At 27.6% G+C, this 15,767-nt stretch overlaps 1 protein-coding gene across 2 annotated transcripts in view; it reads right to left on the bottom strand.

Moving 5' to 3' along the window:
- The window catches only part of LOC129981891 (cell adhesion molecule Dscam2-like), a 464,610-nt gene that overhangs the window by 62,551 nt on the left and 386,292 nt on the right, over positions 1 to 15,767 (bottom strand). For both annotated transcript variants that reach the window (XM_056092937.1, XM_056092938.1), the window contains exons 18-19: positions 7,562 to 7,660; positions 4,369 to 4,554 (exon numbers count right to left, since the gene is read on the bottom strand). In XM_056092937.1, coding sequence (XP_055948912.1) covers positions 4,369 to 4,554; positions 7,562 to 7,660 — 285 coding nt within the window. The remainder of the gene's footprint in view (positions 1 to 4,368; positions 4,555 to 7,561; positions 7,661 to 15,767) is intronic.

Below are 15,767 nucleotides of genomic sequence, written 5' to 3'. Positions count from 1 at the left end.
TATTCATTATGTAATTGCCTCATAATTAAATTTCCATAATATCTTCTCTTTCCTTTTTCATTTTTTTGATATCAAACATATCGAGCTTTATTAGTAAATTAAATGTAAAATGAGCTTCTTCGCCGCTTTGATTGCCATTTCTGGACCATAAAAAAAAAAAAAGAAATTATGTTTAAAAAAAACAGTAACAAACATTAATACCTTTCGAGAAAGTATTTTTTCTTTTCGTTTATTAAGTATTTTCTTCAAAGATATCTTAAATATAATGCTTAATGAAAAGTAAAGAAAACTGTTTTTGTTCTTTGATGTAGAATTACATATGAATATAGAACATAAAACATAATATTGATGAGAATATAGAACATAGTATTGATGAATCAATGAATAATTTATAAATATCGTGTACATTCACAGTATTTGACTAATGCACAAAAATTCTTCCTTACAGCAGAACAGTCTAGTAAAAACGAAATGACCTGTCGCCGCAGGTAAATAATACAGATGCTATAATCTGAGCAAAGTAATTCCCATTTCGGGACGGCTCATACAAAGTCATCTCCCTAATGAGAAACGTTCCGTCAATAGTGTTAGAACGAGTTTGTCAGGTAACATCATGACGACGAGCAAGAAAAAGCATAAATGTCTAACATCTTTCTTTCCCAAAAACTTCAGGTACGACATCCCTTCGGGGAATCGGCAAAGTATGCCGATATCTTGATAATTTATAACAGAAGATATACAAGCAAGATTATAAAGTAATAGATTATTTATAGAAAATTAAATTAGGAAATATAATTGTTTATGATTAAATTATGAATTTTCTTTGAATTTTTTTTTAAATTTTTCATTACTTAATTCATATTCTTATTTATAGAATAAAATAAGGGTATGAATTAAAAAGAGAAAATAAAGTATAATAAATAATAAAGATATTTTATATTTTTGTTTGATTATCTTCCAGTTATTCTTCGTAATTTATTGCAATTATTATTACATATATATATATATATATATATATATATATATATATACAGTGGTGGCCGAAAGTGTGGACATTTTTTGAAAGTTTCATGTTTTTCAACTTTGCGTGCTTGTAGAATATATTAATTTTCCCTTAAATACAAATGTTTAAATATCAAATTGAAGGTAATTTAATGTAAAATTTAATAACAAAAACAGTATTACAATATCTGTATTACAAAAAAAAGTTACGCTCATTTTAGTAAGATCTATCTTAGATTTGCATTTTTTTAAAGTGATACTTACACAATCAATACTTAGTAGGATAACCCTTATTTTTTAAGACAGCTTCACAGCGTCTTTTCATTGAGTGAACGAGTGTTTGGAGTTCATCTTTCGTAATCACATGGTGTCAAGAATCAATTATAGATTCAATAAGTTGTCTTTTATTGGGGGGACGTTTTTTTCGTACAAGAATTTTCAAACGTTGCCGCAAATTTTCAATTGGATTGAGATTAGGACTGTTTCCTGGCCATGGTAATACATCTATGCCTTTATTTTGAAACCATGCTTTGCATACTTTTGCTGTGTGGCATGGAGCTGAATTCTGCTGAAAAATAAATGGTGATTTGTTGGGGAAGACATCCCTGATGGAAAGTATCAATTTTGGTTCCAGGACAGTTTCGATGTATTTTTTGGCATTCAGGAGGCCATCAATCACTTGAATTCGGCCCACACTATCTGCAGAAATACATGCCCAAATCATGGCATTTGTTGTAGTTTTTATAGTTGCTTCAATGCAATCAGGGTGAAGCCCTACACCTACTCTACGTCTCACATATTTTCTACCATCACTACCAAAGAGCGATATTTTAGTCTCATCGCTCCAGATTAGTTGCTTTCATTGATTTTCTGACCATTTAATGTGTTCTTTTCACTTAACTCGTTTTTCGCGTTGCTTTTGATTTAAATATGGTTTTTTCCTTGGAATTCTAGCTTGTAGTCTAAATCCTGATAACCTTCTTCTTATTGTTCTTAAATTTACTGCAATACCCGCTGCATTCATTTAACATCTAATGGCATCTGATGAAATTTTTCTATCTTGAAGGCATAGCCGTTTAATTTTTCTATCAGTAGTAGCACTTGTGCACTTTTTTCGGCCTGATTTGGCCTTATTTTCCACTTATTTCGTTTTTTCATAACGTAAACAGAACTTTCGTACACCAGAACAAGTCACTGAACCACTAACTTTTCTTGCAATTTCAGCATAAGAGAGGACAATTTCTCTCAATATGGCAATTCGGCTTCTTTTTGTAGATGTCCAATCAGTTCTTCTTGTTGGTGACATTGTTTAAAATTAGTTTAATTAGAAAAAAGGACTTAAAATATTCAAAAACAGCAATACTCTATTTAATTGTACTTGTATGCATCATTCCGCAAAATATTTCCACAACAATAACTATTTTACATACCAAATAAATTAAACTATAGTTACAGACATTTGATGGGGTCCTCAGAACAGTGTTTGTGATTGGCTAGTATGCTTTTATTGCAAAACACGTCATTATTCAAAACGATTTGTGTTTGTTTGTTCTACTAAAATGAGCGTAACTTTTTTTGTAATACAGATATTATAATACTGTTTTTGTTATTAAATTCTACAATAAATTACCTTCAATTTGATATATAAACATTTGTATGTAAGTGAAAATTAATATATTCTACAAGCATGCAAAGTTGAAAAACATGAAACTTTCAAAAAATGTCCACACTTTTGGCCACCACTGTATATATATATATATATATATATATATATATATATATATATATATATATATATATATATATATATATATATATATATATATATTAAAATAAATGAAATAATAAATTGCTTTAAGATCTTTTGAATAGATGTACCCAAAAAATTATTTATTTGAAATGTGTTTATCATGAAGTGCTTGAATGAAATTATAAACACATTATCGCTTAAGATATTACTTAGAAAAGAAAAATATGTGAAACTGTCTACTGTCAAATTATATTTCAGTAATATAGTGAAGATAAAGTTTTATTTCATGTACTTTTTTTAGCTTCAAAAAAAGTTTTCCATTTATAGTTTATATGTTGTAAAATATTTCTTGTCTAAATTGAAATAATACAGTCAGATAAAAATAATCTGAAAGAGAATTAATTTTTTTTCTACCTTTTAAATTGCTCCAAAATTATAAAAAATTAAAATTCACGAGATAATTAATTCAATTATCGTTATCACAAAAGATTTTTTTTCTCGTTAAGTTCAATTCCTTTATTATATCTACACAATTTGACTGTGCTGTTTGTACACATTTTAATGCTTAATGTTTGTTACTTCAGTTTAGTCAAACATTCTGACTTTTCTTATTTATCTGTGTGAAGAAACTACAAACTGGCTACTCTGACCCCCCCCCCCTCCCCGGAAAGCGCACAGAAAACTTGAATGACGGGACCGTCTTAACAGCAACAGTGGCGGGAACTGTGGTTGAGTTCTAAGAGCCATCACCGGTTACGATACAACCTTTCCAAAAGGAAGCACGTCCCATCATCGACTTGAGGAGCACAACCCTCACCTTTTTTAGTACCCACCAGGGTGGCGATAACCAGTCACCATACTGGCAGCTTCTCATCCTCAATTAAGAGATGTCCGCCTCGGATATCTCAGTGAAAATAGAAAGTCTGATGCGTACAACCTCCTGCAATAAGTTAAATGTGGATGCATGTCTCCCTTGTGCCTAAACTATATTTTAAATATAATACAAATACTCTTCTACTGTGAAATTGGTTTTAGCAAAGATTATTTTACTGGCATTACCTCTGCTATTTTTGCAAACTTAAATTTTAATTTTTGTTACTTTAGTTCAGAATATATATATATATATATATATATATATATATATATATATATATATATATATATATATATATATATATATATATATATATATATATAATTCCTATTTTGTATTTACCTTAGTGAAAAAAAACCCATTTATATTGGTTACTCCGACCCGCCGGAAGGAACGTGGAAAAACTTGAGTGACGGACTGCCGCAACACTGGCGGGAAAAGCGGTTGAGACTTAAAGGCCACCATCACCGGCCACGGTACAACTCTTCCTAGGGAAGGACGTCTCTTCATGGATGTGAGGATCCGAACTCCCACATTTTGCAGTACCACCAGAGTGATGAGAACCAACCACCATGTCGCAAGCTATTCATCCTTCAATTACGAGGTCCCCCCCCACCTCGGTGGTACTATTTCAGTGAAAAGAAAGTAGGTTACCTACAACGTCCTGTAATATATTAAATATTGCTGAATATCTTCCGCGCACCTAAATTATATTTTATATATAATGCAAATAATTCCTTACCTGTCCCTTCGGTTTTAGCAGAAATTATTTCACTGGCATTTCCATGCCCAGCACTGTTAAAAGCAACCAAATAAAAAGAATACGATGTTCCGCACTGGAGTTCGTGAAGAGTGTAAGAAGTACGGTCCCCAGTAAGATGAACCTCGTGCCAATCCCTTTCCTCCATTCGATGATGCAGGATGTAACCTAAAATAAAAGAAATCGGGAAATCAGATCAGAGGCGTTTCGCAAATAATGTAATGTTTTGAAATATCCAAGTAAAATAAAAGGACTTCATCTCATATATATACAGTTTGAATGAAATATTAGATCATGTCTATGCGAAATCTCTTACATCCTTTTCAAATACAGATTTTCGTCCAATTTCCCTTCCTAAGGTATCAAATTTCCTATTCCCATCTTAAAGATCAAATTGTCCATTTCCCTGAAAAGGATTATTTCCTCGACTTTCCTGAATTTGTCGCGTAGATTTTTCTGGTTGCTTCTGATAGTTCGCTAAACAGCTCCATTTCCCCAATTAAACATAGAACTAATTATATGCAAGGAGGGAGATTTAATATTATCACAAATGTGAATATAGAATACCACATAAAGCATGAGTCTTACAACCTTCAGTAAACTTTTGTCCAATACCATTAAAGTTATGTAACGACTATAATGAACACGAGGAGCAGTGTAAAATCATGTCGATAAAGTTGGGCATAGGCGATATAATTTTAATCGTTTATAAGAGTATCCTTTATAAACCGTTAAGTTGAGAAAGAAAGTCCAATGGATCAATATGGGATAATAAATTAAAAATATTTTATAGTAAAAACAAGCTTAACCAAATTAATTGCAATGCATTATAATAACTTATTTTTTATAGATTTAACATAATCTCTTTTTTTTTTCGTTATAAATTTGTGTCAAATAGAAAACTGCAATTAAAAGGCAATGTGTAAATTCATAGGAATTGATTTATTTCATGCCAAATAATTTCCAAAAAAAAATAAAAAATAAAGTGTTAATATTTTTTTCTAAAAAAGAGGTGAAGAAAATATATCGGTTTCCCAACTCTAAAATTCATGTAGAATGTTAATACAATGAAAATATTTTCTGTTCTTTAATCGCCCTATAATTGCTTGTCTTATAATGTATTTCGTTCTTAACATTCGATTTTATCTGATATGTTTTAATTGTCGTCATATTAACCTTTATAACAGTGGTTTCTCTTCCAGACTACCTGAAAGCTATTACTTTTAGTCATATGACAGTCTTTTGAAGGCATATTGAAAAAGTAATGAAGCAAAACAAATGCCAGATTTTTTTTTTTTTTTTTTTACTGTTTGGGTGGATATTTCAAAAATATTTGCGCAACTTCAAATTTTTATGCAAACACTAGGTCTATAGAAAAACTGTTGGCAATTATGAATGTAATAATGCAATTTATTCTCTACATAATCTATTTTTGGTTACAGATATAACTGCATGACACTTAAAATCTATTTTATTAGAATTGTTGCCTTCCAAGAAAAAAGCAGAATGTGATTGCTTGGGTTTACCGAAGCAAAATCTGATATTTAAAAACACTAAAATTAAATGACGAAGTATTGCGGAACACCACGATTTCGTTCAAACATTCATTAGTGGTATCACAAATTTATGACAATGGAAATGTCAATAAGAAAAAAAAAAAAGGATATGATCTCTAGGTATTAGAGCTGAATACGCAGAAAGTATATGTGAAACACTGCCTCGAAACTCTTGCAAATCAGTTCAAAAAAATACCTTAATATGATAAAATCCGCAGTTTTTAGAGAGCATGGCAACATTTTTAGGCTGATTTCACGTATACAAACACATAGCATGTTCCTGATTGGAATTAGAGTACTATACTTGTGTTAAGATTTATCACGTGGAACTGTACTTTGACAGTTAAAAATAAAATATTTATTTTGGTTTGTCTAAATTACAATTTTAGTTTTTTACAATTTTTTTCTTGTATATAAAATCTTTATTTTAAATAAAAATTTGATGTTCCTTAGCATTGTTCCCTTAGCATTGTTTAAACGAATAAAAATAAATTGTTCTTATCATTAAAAGTAAGTCTTTGTTGTCATTTTCCTCTCTGGTTTAGCTTATCTATTATTCGTAATGATAGATGCAAATATATTTTAATTATTGGCAGATAGATAATGCAAATCTAAGCACTTTTTATTTCGTATTATTGTTCCTCATTTTCCTCTATTATTATATTGAAATTTTGCACAATATGCCTACATATCTTTATATAGAAAAGAGCTGTATTTTTTTTTTTCAGACAATGAAGACTTCATGATGTTGCTTATACATAATGTTAATTATTTTATTTTTTTACAAGACTAGACTAAAGAATAGATTTCTAAATAACTACATCCTTTTGCGATAATAACTGATGTAGTAATTTTACTTCGAGTTTCATCATTTTACGCTCACAAAATGTCAACTTCGATTTCTGCCACCACCATTGAAATACCTTAAAATCATTTGAAACAATGATATTTTATGCTTACGTAATTCAGTCACAATTAATGTAAGCACAATAAAACTTTTTTTTACAGAAGTTTGATATCTGAAAAATATTTTATTAAATATACCTATTTGAGCTGCGGTATTATCTGATATTGAGACTTCCTAAATTTTAAAACATTACATCTATTGGTCAGATTACCATAAAATGCATACTTTTAAAGTTTTTTTACGCACTTGAAACTGCAATCTCATCGCTAAAGTATAGAAATTAGATACTGCCTTACGATTAGAAACATTCCGCATAAATGAATATAATTTATTTGATCACATTTTTGTTTGATTTAATGGATTATTTAAACAAAATACAAAAAAGGATGTCAAACTTGGAAATCAATCTTCCTTTTGATAGCAATAAGTTTTTTTTTTTTTCAAAAATATGATAACTTTTCATTTATTCATTTCGCTTTTACACCATATTTTATCATATTTATGTTTTTTTCTGTTAACAGCTTCCTTATTTATTAAAAAAATAATTTAAAATATGGGGCAAATACCATCTATTCGCTTAGTCAGAAAAAAAATGAGCACATTACGCTTCAGTTAAGTATACTAAAGCATTCATAAATATAGCAAAAAAGATCAAATAGATAAAAATTTAAACGCATAATAACGTTATTCAAAAGTGCTTAGAAAACTATACCTGAAACTGGAGCGTTAGGAGCACTTGGTGGATCCCAGGACAGTTTTATGGTTTTGGATGTCGCATAATATGTTTTTATGACTGGCGGAGGAGGTCGATCTGAAAAGACATAAAATTAGTTTTTTTCGTTAGTATCCACTTAAAAATGCATTGAAAGTACTGAAGTTAAGAAAAGAAATATTTTCTAGAACATTAAAGAATTTTTCGTAGCCACTCAACTAGCTTAAATAACTTTCATGAAAACCATTAACAATATAACTATTTCTTACTGTCTTGAGTAAAATTGTAAAAAAGTATGCTTTGAAAATGAAGTCTTTGTAGAAGATGTGAAAAACGTGAATTATGATTGTTTGCCCTATATGAGAATAAAACTCTATTTTTATCCATTTGTATGAAAATTATACTGAATAAATATACAATTTTATCGAGTGTATACTTTTAATTAAAGTTAATAAATAAATTCTAAGAAAGATTTTATAGAATTTTTTCGTTGGTTGATTGTATTTGATTTTTGATACTGGTAGCAGCATTAATACGACAAATAGTGCTACAAATAGTAATACTGCTAAAAATGATGTACTAAATATTTGGTATAAATGAGAAACACGCACACATATATTCTGAGATGATTAAACAGGTAAAAGTGATGCGTCTTTGAATTGATTTTACCCATGAACAAACTTCCTTTCTTCGTTATATATTACGTTTGAGACCAAATGACTTGTAATTGTTTGTCTCTACATTAAACAGCAATTCAAGAAATCAATTGTCGTTAAAAAGTTCAATTATTTCGTTAAAAAATTATTTATTAGTTATTTTATGATGAGAAATCTAAATAGGGAAAAAATTATACAAAATGAAAAAAAAAATCTAGATTGCAGTTAATTAATTATGCTAATTAGAGGGATTAATCAATTATCTTAATTGAAGTATATTTTCTCTTTAGTCAGTTCCATTGATACTAGTTTTCTGACATTGTAAGATTTTGTAGAAAAGGGGTAACAAAATGAGATACTAACAGTGAAGCATATAGATTAGGATACTTAAATGTGAACATCGCAATGAGTCATAAAAAGTACAAAATTTCAAACACCCTTTATCTTGATTTTAGTTCTATTTCACTATTTTTGAGCGTCTTATTTTAATTTTAAATATTTTATGGGAAGTTTACTTTTATTAAAGTTCCGTTTTTAAAACAACTCTAGGGCTATTTTGGGACTTCCGCAACTTCGAATGGATTTAAAGGCGGTTTTTCGGTGAAACCGGATCTCGAACATGAAGCCTTCCTATTTCGAAGCCGAGATCTCAATACTAAGTAAACGCGGCCATATTCTATGGGAACAATTGACGAAGCAATTCAAAATTAGACTTATTCCATTAAATTTTTGGATTTTTGAATCTTAATAAACTGTTAATCAGATCTAAATTAGAAAAATTATTATAAAACATTTACTCACAAAAAAAAAAAACAATTAATGAAAACGATGAAATGCAATATAAGAATGAAAAATTCCTAACAAAGAATATGGGTTCAGAGTAATACGAGTATAATATGGTTTCAGAGTAAGTAAAACATATTGGTTTTTCCTTATTCATATTTTCTAACAATCTATCTCGCATTTTTTTTAAACATCTGTTTCAGATCATAGAATTTCATTAGCATTATTTTATGTTACTGTCTCTATCTTCGTTTCATTGAATGAGTTTTTTTAAAATTAAATTAAGATTTTTTTTAATTTATTATTTTTTTCATTTATAATCTTTTATTGCAACTATAGTAAATTTATTCAATACATAAATTGATTTATATTATTTTTCTACGTTTATAATCGTATGAAATACGTAAATTTCAAGATGAGTTAATTTCGGACTTGAAAGGAATTAAAAAATTAATGTAATAAACTATTATACATGTTTTACATCATGTTTTTTAATGTACTAAAAAAAGTGAACTCTACTTTTTTCTTTTTATATATTTGAAAAATTAACTTTATGAAAGAAGAATATAATATTTCCATCAATTCTTAAATTTAATGCCTCTCAGACTTCCCAAATATTTAAAATAAAAAAGATGTAACATATTTAGTAATAAAGATTTCACCTTTCACTAATCAAAGCTATGCATACCCCGTTTATAAGGCATTTTATAAACCAAAATAAATGCAAGACTTTTCTTTTCCCTTTTTTTTTTTTTTTTTTTTTTTTTTTTTTAATCTTTACGATAGAAAAAGTGTTCTTGAAATTTTACTTGATATAGCATAGACAAACATAAGAATTACCAAACTGGGAGTTAAAGAAAGAGATAACAGCTCATAATCAGGCAACAAGTAGATTTTATGAATTTCAGATTATTTGATGGAATTGTTGATATTCTATAAAAATTCTTGAATTTTGGAAATCTGAAATATGTCTTTCCGGATTAGTGAATAAAAAGATTCATTTTAGTGGATTAAAATGAAGGATTATTCCACTTTTGTAAGTTTAAATATAATGCTTCAAATATCAGTCAAATGCAACTAAAAATAATTTTCATAAATCAATTTTTAAAATAAATTCGCCTATCCTCTTGTTCAAATGAAATGAAACTATGAATAATCGATGCTTTAGAATATTATAAAACATTACTTTAAACCATACAATGATTAAGTAATTTTGTTTTTATAATTTATGACATAAAAAGAATTAGCTTGATTATTTAGGGTTTTTTTCCCTCATTGAAATGAATGGTATTTTTAGATTTGGAATAAATAAATCTCCATAAATTTATTTCCATTTCTTTCTCGGCAAAAAAAATAAATTTATTTCTCAAAGTGATGTTTTTTTTTTTTTTTTTTTTTTTTTGTATTTGAAAGAATATTTGAATTTCTATTTTGTAACTGTAATGAAAATTCTATCAAAGGAACTCAATTAATTTTGCTGGAGGATTCCGTAATTATCCAGAATGTGTACCAAAAGTATTGATTAGAAAAACTGGAATTCTAAAGCTAATTTTTTACCAATTTATTAAATCCAGAAATACATCCCATGAAGAACCTTTATATCGATATTTTCTTTTCTAAAATATTTCCCCTCTATCAAGGATGTTATTATAATTTTTATCAATTGCGATCCTAATTTTGTCTAAAAGTATTTCGTCCAAAATGCATCGGTCCTGGATAGTTGTATGAATTTAATCTTCGAAAGTCAATTTCATTCCGTTTTCTTTTTTATGATTAAATTTCTGTAAACTTCATAAGCAATTTATTCCCTTCTATTTAAGTGGGCGATTTGAGAAAGGTGAAAAAGGCGTGTCAGATGCCCAGCCCTTATCTTGCTTAGCAATTAGCCTTTGACAGCAAATAAAACCAATCCGTAAACACGCCTACTAGTGCGAAAGGGCGGTCTTTTTTTCTCTCCGAGATATGTATTCATGCATCAATGTTTTGATTTATCACCTATTTCATACAATTGATTAAAATAATATTTTTAATATTCAATACATTAGTAATTTTAATATTTACACAAATAATCACTGAACAGTATTTATAAATCTGATATATAAAAATGTATTTTTGTTTGTTCGTATTTTACGCGCTGCCGTATCGCTCATGCGATTGCTATAATAATTTTCAAACTTACTGCCTGCACTTGCATGAAAATTATAGGCATAGTACAATTATTATATGTAACGTACAAAAATGAATTTTTGTTTGTTTGTATTTTATGCGCTGCCGTACCGCTAATCCGATTGCAATAAAACTTTGCCAACTTATTGCTTGCACTTTCTCGAAAGTTATTGGCAAAGTGCAATTATTATTCTTATAATCTCAAAAGCGAACTAGTATTAAATAATCAAGGTATAATTATCTATAATTTACTAATAATTAATTATTTAGTTGATAATGATTAATTTTTTAAAAATTTATTTCATGATTTTCATTTCATTCTCTAATTTTTAAACTAGAAAATTTCGAAAATTAATTTTGATAGATGGCCAAAGAATTTAATAGTTCATTGAGTATGATTATTTTAATTAAATTAATAAATTAATGCCGTAAAATGTAAGAAACATATTTTTCCAAACTTCGATAGACTGTGAAAAACGACAGTTGTAGCGAACAAAGTGAATTTATTACCAAAACTTATGTAAAAACAGGGTTATCTTTCAATACAATCACAGTGGAGATTAAAACATTTATCAATTCAGTGGATCAATATTCCGATCTCTTTTTCAAAGCACGTTGTAATGTGAAATGGGTTTTAAAGTTCCTTTAAAACTCTTCATTAGTCTGGCAGTTCTTTGAATTTTCTTTTACAGAAGAAATGTGGAGAAGGAATATCTAAACATTCATCTTTCAAATTCGTAATTCAGACATATTGATTAGCCAGTTAGTTGCCATGCTATTCCAATATCCTTTATTTCTTTAGAACCACCAGATGAATTCATAGAACGAGATCTATCTGTAGCAACGTTTCATGCTTGTCCTTTTTCTCGGAGAATATGGTTTGGAACCGAATGCTTTTCACTTCCTCCCTAAATTGAAAAACTGGCTAGGTTGTCAAACCAATAAATTCAGAATAAGTTTCTTCAAATAAAATCAAAAGAAAGCTGTGTCATATTGTTGTCGACAGCGTTGCTTGAAGAAAATATATATAACCTAATCCACCGATTTGATAAATCCTTGAATTTTCATAATGGATATGTCAAAAAGCAACCATAACTTTTAGCAATAATCTTATTTTGCTACTTAATATTCTAATCTTGCCTTTTCATATGGTCCATCGGAATTTGAGAAAAAGGCATATAAACCATTCAGTAAAAGTCTTAATTAATAGCAATACTATCTTAATTGCTTCATTTTACTGCAAAAAAGCTTTGAATCAAAGAAATGGGGATATATCAGCATGATTACTTCACTAAACTTTTTAACCTTATATGTAAATTCAATTTTAAAGCTAAATTTGAAAACGAGATAAAAGATTTCTGCAATATAAGAAACACCATTTTTTCTTCGTAATTGAAAATTCGGAAATTAAAAAAATATAGGAAAGCGTATTTGTAATTTATTGATATAAAATAAATTTATATCATACCTTTAGGAAATTTTCAGTTAATATTTAGGTAAAATATCATTCATAACAGTATTTGCTTACATGTATTGATGATTATGAATGAGGTATTCGCTATGAGTATTTTCGAGAATAAAAAAATATATACATACGCAAATAAAAATGTGAGCAGATTTTTAAAAGTAAATAAATATTTTCTTCTTTCTTCCTCTTTTTTAACTACTTTGTTTCGTTGTCTTTTAACCACAATTCTAAATTAAAAATGCCTCTACCACTTCTCCTCCTCAAAATAAAAAAATAAATAAAAGTGATGTAAATAAATTAATTGCAATTCTTCATAAGTTCGAAATAATTTCAACTGCTTCATAATAAATTAACTGCTACAAGTAATCTGCTTTATCTGTGGGAAATTTAAAAATTACATTACATCTTTTCAAATTCTAATTTATGATATTCATGATTTACAATATAAAATTTTTTACAACAATCACAGGAACTGATTTTGAGATATCTCTTGAAAATTGAAAATAGCAGGAATCATTGTTGACATGACTAGAAGTCATGAGCTTTCAAATGATATAACAATATCAAAATCAGTTAAATAGGGCCTGACTCTTTGATTTTGCAAATTATTTTAAATATATAGGAAGTATATATGCTTTCCTTTCTTAATTTATCCTTTCAGTTCTTAAATATGATTTCAATGACTTTTGAAATTAATTTTGAACCAGTGGGCAGGAAAGACATTAAGGATTCATATTTTAAGAAATCAACTGCTATATTAAAATACATCTCCACCTGATAATACGAGAAAATATATGTTGTATATAATTACACACTATCAAATATTCATTTAAAATATTTTATTGTATTTAATTTTATATTTAAGAAAGATTGCATTAAACAGCGTACATAAAATTACGTGTTATAAAATTGTATATTTGAATCAAAGTTTATGTGTCTATATAGAACATTTTGTAAAATTATAAAAAAAAAAAAACTTTAAAACTCTATTGAGCATGGAGCTTTTGATAGAAGGACATATGACGTCATACTGGTTAGCAGACATTCATGTATTGTCGATTTTACCCAGCCCATTGTATTGTCAATGATAGTCTCGAAATAACTGGTTTCTTTGTTAACAATAGCGACAGTAATTGAAGTGAAGGAAATTTACCGGACCTCGACAAATGCAATCTCATTGGACAATGGGGAAACCAGTCATCGTTTAGACTGGATCTCATTAGGTTTTAAAGCATCGAATCCTGATCAGTTCAGAGATTTTAAACAGAAGCAATTCTTACGAAAGTTTGGAAGGTGACTTTCTTAAGAAATATGTGAATCTACATGGAAATTTGAAATTTTCTACTTGAAAAGATATATCTAAGTTTTCAGATATCATGTACATCTTAAAATGCATTACAAATTTTAAAAAAATGTCAAAATACCTAAATAATGAATAATTGGAAATTTTCGAATTTTTCCATTTAACCTTTACTAAGGTTAGAAAATAGTGTAAATAGTATACAATAAATAGTGTACCTTATAATATTGTACACTATTCAGTGACATCAGATTTGATCTGCCTTAAAGAAACAATGAATTAATTTAGATTTACCTATAAAATTAATTAATTATTTTTTTACTAAGTTTATGAATATAATTAGACAATATTTGAAATTGAAAAGAAGTTTCTTGTGAGGCTTTGATAATTTCTTCCATGAAAACAAAAAGGCTGATTTTAAATTTCTTATTTTAATTTAGAAGAAAATGTATTAATTGAAGGTTTGACAGAACGTTTTAAGTTATGGTATTAGTTAATTAAATGAATTTAATATGAATGAGCTAAGGAAAAAAAATATTAATTTCATATATTTTGATGGTGCAAATTACAATAGTGTAATATTGTTTACAACATTTAATGCATAATTATTTCTTTATTAGAAAATGACAACAAAATATTATTAGTTAACTCTATTCTTGTCAAAGGAAGAGTTTAAATTCTGTAATTGATTCAATCGAATTTTCTTTAATATACATCAACAACGTTATTTGATTGTAAAAATAAAGTTATTTAAATATATTTAAAAATATGCAAAATAATAATAAATAACCATTTTGATTTAAGATTATAATCTAAATCATAAATAAGAAATAACTGTAACAAAGCTATAAATACTAAAATGATCTAATTTAAGTTTTTGAGCTAAATGTTTTTCGCTGAACGTTTTTCCTTTTTTTCTTTTTACTTCAAGCAAATTTACTATACTACTTTAAATTTTTTTGACGAACTAATTATTAATAATCCAGTGTAATTATAAAATACACAAACATATTTGATTTTTGACTAATGCTTGATTAAGAGCTTGGGTAAAAAGTTTTTTTTTTTCTTTTTTTTTTTTTTTGCAGTATTTGAAAAAGATTAGTTTTAAAATGTTATGGTGGTTTCATTTAAATTTCCTCAAAGATTTTCAATATTGTTTCATAACGCGTTATAGTAATAAAAATAAAATTCTTTTATTATTAATTTATAGCCCTAAAAATAAATCAATATCATAATTGCGCAAGAGATATTTGCTTATCCAAAATAGAGCATTCATCGTATTTCCGAAATAAAATATTTTGAAAAAATGCTGCAAATTATATGATCATCCAAATCTTTTCTGAACAGCCCAATACTTCGTTTATTAATTACCCCGGTGCTCGTGTTTCACGTTAATGACTAATTAGAGCTTTCGTATTTCTAAATATGCAATTAAGTAAGAAACTAAAGAAAAGATATCCGAAACGAGCCAATTAAGGAGGAAAAGAATGATTTTTTTTTTAATCTACACTTTGATGATAGTCTGATTGAGGAATACTTATTTCCTATTCCGTGTATTCTAGCACCTGTGACGAAGTAAATAATTAGCAGCGTAATCTGTTTATGTATTTATTTAACGTTATGTAATAATTATTATATTAAAAATCCTTTAATATTTGGTAAAATAAATAAAAATTGTTTTAAATGCACAAGTGTGTGGTAAATAAGATTTTGCTAAACAAAATTTTTATATTGCTGTTTTATAAATTAATAAATAAATCAAAGTTTTCGCAGAATCATTACTGTTTTTATTAAAGGAAGTAATAAACATACTTTTTGAACTAAATGTTTTCG

Source organism: Argiope bruennichi, chromosome 8, assembly GCF_947563725.1.
Source record: "Argiope bruennichi chromosome 8, qqArgBrue1.1, whole genome shotgun sequence".
Classification (NCBI taxonomy): domain Eukaryota; kingdom Metazoa; phylum Arthropoda; class Arachnida; order Araneae; family Araneidae; genus Argiope; species Argiope bruennichi.
Note: the sequence above shows the minus strand (reverse complement) of the source record. Positions and strands in the feature narration are given on the sequence as shown.